We start from the raw sequence: 13,249 nt of genomic DNA, 5'->3' as shown, positions 1-13,249 counted from the left end.
ACTGTAGTTTGTAGACTAATGGAGTTTGGTGCCTCTGGTAAACAAAGGCAACTGAAACTTAGTAACTTGTGGTTAAAGAAACAATATGTTGAAGTGTAAACATACTCACTTTTTCATTTCTGATAGTAGAGTGGAAGAAGATCAAATATTTGCAGCAGCGTGTTTGGAAATGTGGGTTTCCACCCAACAACAGTGACTATGGAATGTTTCACACTAATTTTATCTCCAGTTGCAACTACCCTTGTTGGCCACTTGTGCCTGGAGTCTTGAGGCAAGGTATCTATAAAGGTCCTGAGGAGACACAATCTGCTTTTCCTTCAGAGGACAGTATTTAGATATCATGCTCCCTTTTTGAGCAAAATACCCCATTATTTCTCTCAACATCATATTGGCCTTAGGGGGTCTAAGGAACAGATGATATAATGCAGGCAATAACCATTTCTTTCTGAGACAGATTGCAAGTAGGGAAGTGGGGACATAAAATTTGTCTGAACCAAAAAGCAGGAAAATAAAAATAAAACATCCTTCCACATTCAATATGATTCTGATGTAGTTCATTATCTTCCCTGTTGCAGTTATCTTTGGTTAGCTAGAAAGTCATTTTAAATCCTGAACATTTAACATACCATATAGTTTCTCTGACATTGGGGAAAGATTTTTCCTGCATGCCTTATTGGTGATTTCTTCACAGAGATTTCTATATTAGTTAGTTGCAGTGATGGAATTAACTCTGCACTGCAGTAATATGGGCTGGGTATGGAGAAGTGTTGGCTGATTAGATTTATTAGAAGTGCCTTTTTCATATTTAGACTTTAAAGTTACAGTAGTGCAGAAGCAGAGATGTGACAGAAAATCTGGTGCTCAAATTAATTTTGGCCACAGATTTTGGCAGCTATTTTCACCCCTTCTATCAGCAAAATTATACTGGTGCAGAACTTGAGTTTCTGCCAGATTAGTTAGCACATGACAATATTAAACCCTAAAGCCCCCGTAGAAGTGCTCAGGGAACCATAAAAATATTTTTGAACCCAAACTTGATACTCCTCACAGAGACTAAATACTTCATTCTCTGATAAAGTAACTACTTGATTTCTACAGATAAAATAGTATTATATAAACAACCTTTGTCAGATTACTGGTCGCTTTCACAGAAAAAGATGTACCGGTAACTGTTTCACATTCCTACCCATAATCATTGACTAAGAAAAAACACTGAATAAATAGCAACACCTTTTGTATTTTGCATCTTCCACTGTTATTCTGGAGCATTACCAAAACAGAAAAAAAAATTGTAAAGACAAAGCAACATTGCTTCAAAAGGTTTGTTGCTGTTTATAGAAAATGTAACCTTAGCAACAACCAATCTCAAAAGGTTTTACCATAAGATCTGTATGGAACAGGGTTCCCATACCTGGATTGCAAAACTCCTGATCACCACTAAATGTAGCTAAGATACAGCAACTCTGAATTGCAATCTAGTCATTATTTGGATTTTTGCAGCACAGATAAAGGTAAAGGTTCCCCTCGCACATTATTGCTAGTCGTTCACAACTCTTGGAGGCAGTATTCATTTCCATTTCAAAGCCAGCACTGAAGAGCCAGCACTGTCTGAAGACATCTCTGTGGTCATGTGGCCGGCATGACTAAACACCGAAGGCACATGGAACGCTGTTACCTTCCCACCAAAGGTGGTCCCTATTTTTCTACTTGCATTTTTACATGCTTTTGAACTGCTAGTTGGCAGAAGCTGGGACAAGTAATGGAAACTCACTTCATTATGTGGTGCTAGGGATTCAAACCGCCGAACTGCCGACCTTTCTGATTGACAAGCTCAGCACCTTAGTCACTGACCCACAGATATAGGGACCTTAATATTGGGAAAAGGGTGAGTGATCAGGCCTTTAATTTTCATATTACAGAAACCTCCTAATTTAGAAGGCTAATGTGGAAATTCATCAGTACTATATATTTAATTTGCGAACCTCTTATATCCATGCCTAAAGTCTTATGAAATCAGATCACAACAAATCATTACAGTAATAAAATATTGGTTCATCTGACAAGCATATAAAACTGGCATGCATCTGAATACAAAGGTATAGAATTGTGTTGAAGTTAATTCCTTAACCCAACTAAATTTCTTTTGAATGCACTGACAAATGCACTTTTGAAACTGGAAATTTGACTTGGAAATACAATGTGTATACACTTATTGCACCCCAAATATTTGTTTACTGAAAAACAAGATCCATGCAAATTGTAACTTCATTACCCCTGAAGAATCTGTAGTTAATTAACTGAATATGCCCAAGCATGTATCCATGCTTCTGCAGTTATGATGGTTTATGTTCAGAGTTCTTGGCAATTTTTGGTCCCAAGAACCAAATCACTTGTAATATATTATCTTTCTTGGATTAAAAAAACAACACATTTTGTATATCTGTTATCATATGTGGAAACAGCATTCTTTACTCAAATTTGAATATATTTATGTCTGATACATAGCACAAACATCAATCACTGGGCACATAAAGAACTGTATTCTTGTGTATCTATTCTAAAAATGTTACTTTTAGTAACACTCAAAGCACAAGCTCAAAGCATTCATAAAGTGACAGGAATTAAGATTGCAGTCTTTCATACACTAAACTGAGATTACATGCCTGTTAAATTGAAAGGTGTAGGATTGCATCATAAATCTGCTGCAATCTGAAGGTTATTTACTGGAGTAAGTTCTATTGAACACCGGTAATGCAAACAGTACTAAATACAAAACACTGTAGAACCCTTAAATACGTTTATTTATTTGATTTGTTAATCGTTTACAAGATAATAGGTATAAGAATAAACATGAGTATGAATGAAATGGGTACGAATAAATGGGGACAGTAGGGCAGGGATGGTAAGCACAACGGTGCGCTTATGCACGCCCCTTACAGACCTCTTAGGAATGGGGTGAGGTCCATTGTAGACAGTTTAAGGTTAAAGTTTTGAGGATTTATTTACATTTTTAAATTTATTTATATTCTTTATTTACACAAGAACTGCAAAACAGGTTTCTAAACAAGGATATCTATTAAGGATAAATTGTAAAGGAAACTCAAACATTTCTAGTTGTGGCATATATAGGAAGATGATGTAAAACAGAAAAATATACTTGCTTACAAAAGAAATTGGAGAGACAGTAGTTTTGATGTTTGTTTTGTTGCAAATCCCTGCCTATAGTTATCAAACTGGGAGAATGAAGAGGAAATGAATATTGGTTTTCTAAGGATTCAATTAATAATACAATAATAGTGACAAATGTAAGCAAAGTTTGATGGCAGATTTCCCCCCAAAGCAAAGATGAACCATTGAGGGTACTAGATACATCTAATCTAATGAAGAGGAGAACTAAGAGTGACATGATAGCAGTCTTCCAGTATTTGAGGGGCTGTCACAGAGAAGAGGGCGCTGGACCTATTCTCCAAAATACCCGAAGGCAAGACAAAAAGTAACGGGTGGAAGATCATTAAAAAAGAGCCAACTTAGAACTAAGGAGAAATTTCCTTACAGTGAGAACAATCAGAGGAATGGCTTGCCTTCAGAATGTCCCAAAAGTGCTTTTTGGATTTTCTGGTTTTTCTTTGAAGACATTTAGCTTCTCATCCAAGAAACTTCTTCAGCTTAGACAGGAATGGAAGGATTTATACCAGTGGTGAAATTCAAAAATTTTTACTACCAGGTTTGTGGGCATGGTAGGGGAAGGATACTACAAAATCTCCATTCCCACCCCACTCTGGGGCCAGCCAGAGGTAGTATTTGCCAATTGCCTGTACTACTCAAAATTTCCCCTACTGATTCTCCAGAACCGGTCAAAACCTGCTGAATTTCACTCCTGATATATACTCCTTGCGGACAGCTGGTGATTTGCATTTTTTGCAAGTTGTTAAGGCGACCTGGAGGTTTATCTGTGTGTCAGGTCACCTGAGTAGACACTTGCCTGCAAAAGTTGTGGGTGGTCCAACACTGGAGGTTTTCAAGAAGAGATAGTCTGGAATATTAGAAATTCTCCTGCTCAACCAGGGGATTAGACTAGAAGACTTCCAAAGTCCCTTTCAACCCTGTTACTCTGTGTTCTGTAGTCTTGCTTGCACCTTACATAATACCTGGTTATAATTTTATTAAAGGCTAAATAAAACCTGGTTGCAAAATCCAGGTCAAACATTAGATGGCAGCAAAACGATATCGAAACTGGTGGTGCTGCAATTTAATAGTTGTCCAGATTTGTGAGCTCGTATCCGCTCGGCTTTGAATCTCTGAGCTTTTGAATCCCTCGCTGATTACCAAGTCATTCTCATGAGAAGCGCCTGAAGCCACCTCCATAGAGCGTCTCCGAAGCAACAGCGGAAAGAAGGCGGGTAAAAGCCGGCTGGGCACGCATAACACCCCAGGGACTATAAGTTCCTCTGAGGCTCCTTAATGCAGGGGAATTAAACTACCATTCCCATGAGCCTCTACCCTAATCGATTTGAAGGAGGCGGGACCTTCAAGTCGCGGGGTTTCCAAGGGAATTTACCAGATGCTGGTGGAGCGATGACGCAGCTTTGCTTTCTTTGCCCATCCCGTCGAATGATGAGGCGGTTTCATGCCAAGGCTGCCTAGGAGACGTGCCGCTGCGAGCAGGGCGGGGAAGAACAGCAATGGGTTGGGGAGAAGTTGAGGAGGAGGAGGAGGAGGAGGAGGTGGGAGTACGGCTCACTCGCCTTGTGGTGCAGTCGCTTGCTTGCCTGCCTGCCTGCCTGCCCGCTTGCCTGCCTGCCTCCCTCCCTCCTCCTTGTCAGGATTCCTGGTTCATAGCCGTTGCTCCTGCTCTTGACAGGTGACTGTCAAATCACGGTCTGTGGGGTGGTTGCTCGGGGGAACCCGCCTCGGGTTGATAATGTTAATAATAGTGGCAGGGATAATTAATCTGCCATGTTATTGTCGGCAATGCAAAGGTTGCTTTGCGCAGCAGTCATACGAAATTGCTCGAAGTCCTTTTCCGTACTTCTGTGGAAAGACGCTATAATTTTAAAAGCAATTCTAGATTATTCAGAACTAAACCGTTGTGCAGGGAAAGAAGTGGCCATACCCGGGGAGCTAATTTGGCGAGTCAGAAGTGGGGGTGGGTGGGTGCTAGCAAACCATCGGGAATATGAATTTATTATCACTATTTTCATTGCTAGGGAAGGGGAGAGATGCTAGCTCCTTGGCAGCAAGGGTGATGTGGACAGTGATGGGGGAAGGGTATTATTTGCTTTGGTATTCTGCATGCTGTTGCAAAAGGGTTACTCCGAAGTCTCTCTCAGTTTAGTGAATCTTACTCCCAAGCAAATATATAACGGGAAGAAGACAGAGCATACATATACAAAAACTTGGTATGGAATGGGGAATTTGACAGACATTTTTTCTCCTTTTCATAATATCTGGCATAGACCAACTCTAAACAACAAGACTAGAGAAAATCCCCCTTCGCACTGTATTTCGTTTGTGAAACTGGAAAAAAAATGATTATGATCACTAGCTCAGACAGCTTTCAGAGAAGATTACTCTTTTCCGTAATGAAGATTTTTTTTTAAAAATCAGACCAGATACTAGAGAGCTGCAGCTGGGAAGAGCTATTTGCTTTCCTGCTCTGCTTCTGGGCTTCCTGGAGAGCATGAAACCAGTAGCCTCCCTCCTGTGCAAAGCTGAGAGGAGATTCTGCCTCTGGGGTTTTGTTAGATTTCACACAAAGGAAAAAAAAAAGGATTTTGAGCAAGGATTTGACTAGGATAAGTATGGAGTAATCTTTATCTGTGAGTATTCCAGTTTCATGGATGCCTAGATTTTGCCATTTATTCAATTTTAGTGGGCAAGCAGTTGATTCAGGAATTGACAAAAGATTGGGGAAAAAAAACCCAGCTCTTTTTTACAAATTGAATTTCTGCTCAAAAGCTAGGCGTGACACCACCCCCCACCACCCCAAAAACAGGAGCCTTACCCTCTAGACAGGGTAATGTTAGAATATAATCAGACTAAACAATTTCACATTAAATTCCCACAATATTTATTGATTCCTCTCAAGCTTCAATTACAGTATTAGAGTTCAATCTTCAGACTATGGCAGTAATGCAATTATCATTCAGAGACTTTTAAAACTATTTCACATGCATTAGTTTATCAAATTTATTTCATCAGTCTTGAAAAGATATTCAGTACTGTTATTCCTGCATACTAGATTGATGTAAAGGAAGTTGTGAAGAGCCATTGCTCTCCTTAAGGCCATTGGATAATTTCATGATTAAAATTATATTTGAATGGAACACTTTGTTTTGCAAATAATTTTATTGGAAACCATGCTATTTGTACCTTCATCCTATTCATAAAACAAAACACATTAATCCAAATTGATTTATTTAGTATAGGATTGTGTTGACTATGAATAATAAAGACAAAAGCCTCTGAGCATATGCAGACTATCTGCTCATTATCACTGTATTTTCTTGTTGCAATTTGTCTCACTTTTCTACATGGAAAGATTTCAAGGAGTAAAAGAAAAGACTGCCAAAGCACTTTAAGCAATAAAAAATTAAATTGCAGTATTGAAGAGTTGAGTTTATCTCCCTCCTATAACAATTAATTACATTCTAAAGAGGAATCCTAAGCTATATTTTATCTTGTGGAGCTACAGGAGACCAAATATCTGAGTTTAATTATGCATTGTTGTAGTCTATTTTGCAATTATCCAGAACATAAAATATATCATTGAACTATATGACAGTTCTCTGAAATGTATATTCAGCTTGTAAATAAGTCTAGCAGCTTTTGTACACATTTACTGAAAATGAAGTCTTGTTGAACTCACAAGAACTTACCCAACATTTATAAGTTGCAACCAGAGTCAAAAAGTATCCAAATTTTCATCCTTTGTATAAAGTATGGCACTTTTATAATTGCATTAAAATATATAAAACAACCAAAAGGAGTTTTTAGACTGAAATCTGTGACAAACTCATAACTTTCACTCTGGGACTGATGTCTGTTACAGACATACTTCATGTTACTATAAAATAGAGTCTTGGCATTGAGGCAACCTGCTTTTGATATGTTGCCAGAGTATAACATCACTACTATTCCTCAGAAACTCCCAAAGGGATTGTTCGTTTCACTGTGAAATTCAATCAAATTACCTTGACTTCCCTCTAAAAGCAGGAAATTATTAAGCTCTTTTTTCCCCTGTGGTTAAAAAATATTTAAGAGAGGGTTCTCATCCAACTGCCTGTTACTCTGGTATGTCTGCCCAATGTTAAATAAGTGATCCTGTGTTTCTCAGATTTGGGGACTCAAGTTTCTTCTCTATGGGAGTTTAATTGGTTGCTTCTTTGTTGTATAATTTGTAGTTAACCTCTGTTAAAAATGTTTGATATTCATTACAAACCATTACTTAAAAGTTATATATTAAAGTAAACAAAGGCTTTTCTTATTTCAAAAGAAAAGTAGCATTTAGCTCCACACACTGAACTGCCCATTATTATTATTATTATTATTATTATTATTATTATTATTATTATTATTATTATTATTATTTACTTTCACTCTGGAATAAAGAATCAGAAGGACAGAGGGCAGTAGTGACGCAGTTGGTGAAAATTTGTAATAGGCGGCGCATCTTACAGAGATGCCCATGCAGAATTGTGTGTGCTGTCCTGGATTCCCCCCATCCTCCAATATCCCTCTCCTTTTGTCCTTTGATACAAATAATGAGTTTGTGAGTTATCATTTTATTGGTAGAGTGGATGTATGGAAACCAAAGTAAAATGAGAAAAAAATTACCTCCTGTTGTGAAGAGAATGGGAAAAGCAAAATAATATACTGTTTGATTTATAATGCATATCCTTGCAAAGGTTAATATACCACCTTTATTTGAAAAGTAACCATTTCATTGCTTTTAAATTGTTCTTTAATACTTCCTATTACTATATTTATGTATTTATGTGCATTTATTTTGTACAATTCAAGGCACTACTTCTGCCTCCTATTTTCTCCATAACAACAATCCTGTAAGGTGCATTGATCTGAGAGAAACTCAAAGTCTCAGCTTTCATGCCTATAATTGATTGATTATGTGCCATCGAGTTATTTTCAGCTCTTAGCGACCAATAGATAAATCTCCAATTTCATGCCTAAGGGAAGAATAAAACTCACCATTTCCAGTTTATAATCCAGCATTTCAGCCACTACACCAAATTAGCTGTTACCTTTCAGACTACAGTATTTTTAAAATAGTAAACTATAATACAAAAGTATGTAGATATCATATATACATAAAAACATCTTTCTTTTTCCTTACAGAAATATCCTTTACACTTAGGTGCAAATCTGTAGAAGACTACTTTCTTCATTACCCAGCTACAGAATGTGCGGAGATTTTTTTTTTAAAGCTATTTTTCATGTCAGCTGCACTTTTTCCACAGTTAAGAACTATAACCATGTTTGAAAGGCAGTGACCTACTCTTTTCAAGAAACTTAAAAGGCATAATGATATCCACAGCACCTGTATTCTGCACTTGATGCAGAGAGGCTCATGCCTTCCACTGTATTTGACTTGGAATTTGCCTCAATGCGTGTGCTCCCCCCTCCAAGTTATCTGGCTTGCAAAACTGGGAAAGCAGCAACGGCTGCTCATCTTTGGCAGTAGAAGATTATGGTGGCGGCTCAGCACTAGGAATCCAGCAGCAGCAGAGCAAGACTCGGGATGCATTTTCACTAAAAATCCTCAGCATTAGGAAGGGCAGCTGAATGATTTGGCAGCTGAGCAAAAATTGAGATCATTTATAACAAGGAAGCAGGAAAAGCAAGAACGTGGGGCTGGGGGCAATAGCTCCAGTTTTTTTCTGTGCTTTTAGGGAGGGAGGTTGTCATGGCAGATCGGACTGCTCCTAGATGCCAGCTCCATCTGGAGTGGGTATATGGGTATAGGGGTCATCAGTGCCGCAACAACCTGTACTACACAGCAGGCAAAGAAGTGGTTTACTTTGTGGCTGGAGTCGGCGTGGTTTATAACACCAGAGAGCATACACAGAAATTTTTCCTGGGGCACAATGATGACATTATCAGGTAAGAAATGGGTGCAGTGAGGAGGGAATGTTTGATTAAACAGCTCTTCCCAACTTCACACGACTTAGCATACCTCTTGCATTTTTAAAAAATGAGTATGTCAAAATATGTATACACTGAGTGTTGAATGTGCTTGGCTGCTCCTTAATTTTTTATTTTTGTGTATTTATGACCCAAGATTTTGAAAGAAATTGTATCTTAAATCTCAAGTCTGGAGCTCAATCTTTGAAAAACTAAGGCAGTTTTTCAGATAGCTCATTATTATCTTCGTTATTGTCCCAATTGTAATAGCTAAAACCTAAATAGGGTATATGTATGGAAGATGTAAGTTACATATGATATATAGTAGCTGTAACATCTGGTATTCCAGTCAAAGCAGTTTTTACTCTGATCCTATAATTTCAATATGGGTATAGTGTTTATGTTTCCATACTGATTATCTTTACTACAAAGTGCCACTTGTTTTCAGCCATGTTCATGATTCTGATATCAGTTGCATTTTGAATGGAAGAGGAACTTATAATGTGATGCTGTACATATTGACTGAGAAGTAAATACTATTGGGTTCAGTAGAATTTACTTCCAGAAAAGTGGCTACAGTATTATAGCCACAATATCAGACAGCAGAAACATAACATACCTTTTTGTTTGTTTGTTTAAAGATGAAATATATACAAAAGTGAACTTTCCAGATTACCTGTTTTCTGTCTGAAATAGAAATCTTTATGATACTTTTCATTTATTTTGAAATAGAAATTATTCTGAAACTGGCTGCTGTGTTTTATAAAAGTAATATCAAAAACAGGATCATTTTTTTTTCAATTTGCTAGTTTATGATGCTTAAATATTATATGTTAGGTAATTATACTATTATAATTTGGATCTGTCCTTTGGATCATCCTGTATTCTTTTTAATTCACCTGTGCTAGGGTGTGTTCTATGCAGACAAAATTATGAATACTAAGGCTGATTGGCATAATTAATTTGGAATCTGATTTCTACTTTTTATTTAGGAAAATTGTTCAGTTGTGCCATCCTGACTAAGTTTTATATTGATTCCTGTCCACCAGAAATAGTGCTAATTTTACCTCAATTTTTGATTAAAATTAATATCCTGTCTTCAGTATCTCTATGCTACCGCCCTCTGCAAATCTATCATATAATATTTAATTTATAAAAACGTGTATGATATGATTTTATTTGCAACGTATATTTTTTCCTAAATATGTTTGGTGAAATATAACTTCAAATGCTGGAAATCTTATTGGGGAATATGATACTTTGTGTACATTTGTTCTAACCGTGGGGTAATCTTTTTTGGTTGTTCAAAAACAGTTTCTCCTACCTTTATATGTAATTCAATCATCAGGATATTTACTTGGATGTAGGTTATATATATAATATATTCAGTTAAGCCAGATCAGGTTTGATTTCTTTTCAGCCAAAAAATGGAATCTAATGTTTAATTGCAATTAGTCTAAATTAGTTTATTCTGAAATAGTTATTTGTGCCTTACCAAAAGGGAATGGGTAGTGTACAAACCTGAAGTTACTTCTACTACTTCTGTAATAATACATCATGGTTTTCATGTTGGCTAAATAAAAACACTAGTAAATTTTAACTCCGCTTTCTAGCACAGTGCATAATTATATTTATGTTTAATGGTCAGGTGATTGCTTCCCCCTCATCCCCCCATGATCAGATGATTGCATTTTGGGCACTTGGTAACCGGTCAGCATTTACAGAGATTTGCAACATCCTTTGACCATGATTTATGACATTTTTGCTGGATTTACGACACTTTACTTACAGAAATCACTCTTCATGAACGATGGGTTTGCTTAATGATGGCTCCGTTTGTTTAACTACCACCACAAAAGTCATAAAACCAGACAGTCATGTGATGACTTAATTGTTAATGACTGTAATTGCAGGCCCAATTACAGAATAGGTTGAGGACTACCAGTAGTGGCTTTTCAAAAGTAAAGATTTAAATGTGCTTTTGTCTGCTCCCTGTTCAGGGAGCAGAGAAATTAAAATTCCTTCTGCATAATTAAAATTATGCAGAAGGAAAGTATAGTCTATGGATGTTTAGCTAGCTTTCTATCATGTACAGGTGCATTCAGAAAGTATTCAGACTTCCATCAATTCTACAGTTGTTGAAATTCATTTTTTCTCATTAATCTACACTCAGTACTCCATAACGACAAAGTGAAAACAGAATTTTAGAAATTTCTATAAATTTATTAAAAAGAAAAAAAAAACCTGAAATATCACATTGGCATAAGTATTCAGACCCTTCACTCTGTTGAAGCAACTTTGGCAGCACTTACAGTCTTCAGTCTTTTTGGATATGATGCAACAAGCTTTGCACACCTGGATTGGGGGATTTTCTGCCATTCTTCCTTGCAAATCCTCTCAAACTCAGTAAGGTTGGATGGCAATTGTCAATGGACAGCCATTTTCAGATCCTTCCACAAATATACAAAAGGATTCACGTCAGGGCTCTGGCTGGGCCACTCCTGTGTTGTCTTAACTGTGTGCTTAGGATCATTGCCATGTTGGAAAGTGAAACCTTTGGCCCAGTCTGAGGTCCCTGGCACTGGACTGCCAAAACAGAATGGAAACCAGACAGCAGACTTTCCTAGAGTGTGAATGGAATGATATGAAAGGGAGAAGTGTGCAGTACATGCATATGTATAAAATACAATACAATATAATACAATAGCAGAGTTAGAAGGGACCTTGGAGGTCTTCTAATCCAACCCCCTGCCTAGGCAGGAAACCCTATATTGTTTCGGACAAATGGCTATCCAACATCTTCTTAAAGACTTCCAGTGTTGGGGCATTCACAACTTCTGGAGGCAAGCTGTTCCACTGATTGATTGTTCTGTCAGGAAATTTCTCCTCAGTTTGAAGTTGCTTCTCTCCTTGATTAGTTTCCACCCATTGCTTCTTGTTCTACCCTCAGATGCTTTTGAGAATAGTTTGACTCCTTCTTCTTTGTGGCAACCCTTGAGATATTGGAACACTGCTATCATGTCTCCCCTAGTCCTTTTCATTAAACTAGACATAACCAGTTCCTGCGACTGTTCTTCATATGTTTTTGTCTCCAGTCCCCTAATCATCTTTGTTGCTCTTCTCTGCACTCTTTCTAGAGTCTCCACATCTTTTCTACATTGTGGTGACCAAAACTGAATGCAGTATTCCAAATGTGGCCTTACCAAGGCATTATAAAGTGGTATTAACACTTCACGTGATCTTGATTCTGTCCCTCTGTTTATGTAGTCTAGAACTGTGTTGGGTTTGGGGGCAGCTACTGCACACTGCTGGCTCATATTTAAATGGTTGTCCACTAGAACTCCAAGATCCTTCTCACAGTTACTACTATTGAGCAAGGTACCACCTATACTGTACCTGTGCATTTTGTTTTTGTTGCCTAAGTACAATACAATAGCAGAGATGGAAGGGACCTTGGAGGTCTTCTAGTCCAACACCCTGCCTAGGCAGGAAACCCTATACCATTCCAGGCAAATGGCTATCCAACATCATCTTAAAGACTCCCAGTGTTGGGGTAATGTAGAACCTTACTCTTTTCACCATTGAATTTCATTTTATTAGATAGTGCCCAATGTTCAAGTTTGTCAAGATCCTTCTGTCTCTTAAGCCTGTGTTCTGGCGTGTTGGCTATTCCTGCCAGCTTGGTGTCATATGCAAATTTGATGAGTTCCCCATTTATTCCCTCATCCAAATCATTGATGAAAATGTTGAAGAGTATTGGGCCTAAAACAGAGCCTTGTGGTACTCCACTGCATACTTCCCTCCATGAAGTTCTATTAATGACTACATGTTGAGTGCGGTTGGTCAGCCAGTTACGAATCCACCTGGTGGTGATGCTGTCTAACCCACATTCTTCTACTTTATATACTAGTAGGTTATGATCTACCTTATCAAATGCCTTACTGAAGTCCAAGTAAACTATATCGATGGATTCCTCTGGTCCACTAATTTTGTCACTTTGTCAAAGAATGCAATAAGATTAGTCTGGCATGAACTGTTTTTGACAAACCCATGTTGGCTTTTGGCTATTACTTTGTTTACTTTTAGGTGTTTGCTAATTCGTTGCTTG

General features: G+C 37.6%; 1 protein-coding gene across 2 annotated transcripts in view; it reads left to right on the top strand.

The window, feature by feature from the left end:
• The first annotated feature begins 4,708 nt into the window (after positions 1-4,708).
• EML6 (EMAP like 6) overlaps positions 4,709-13,249 on the top strand; it is a 122,663-nt gene continuing 114,122 nt past the window's right edge. For both annotated transcript variants that reach the window (XM_087717517.1, XM_087717516.1), the window contains exons 1-2: positions 4,709-4,861; positions 8,356-9,120. In XM_087717517.1, coding sequence (XP_087573643.1) covers positions 8,924-9,120 — 197 coding nt within the window. In that variant the 5' untranslated portion in view covers positions 4,709-4,861; positions 8,356-8,923. The remainder of the gene's footprint in view (positions 4,862-8,355; positions 9,121-13,249) is intronic.

This window comes from Thamnophis sirtalis, unplaced genomic scaffold (assembly GCF_051295495.1).
Source record: "Thamnophis sirtalis isolate CommonGarterSnake01/CBP01778 unplaced genomic scaffold, rThaSir2_p1.2 scaffold_6, whole genome shotgun sequence".
In the NCBI taxonomy this organism is placed as follows: domain Eukaryota; kingdom Metazoa; phylum Chordata; class Lepidosauria; order Squamata; family Natricidae; genus Thamnophis; species Thamnophis sirtalis.
This window is presented reverse-complemented; position numbering and strand designations above follow the sequence as displayed.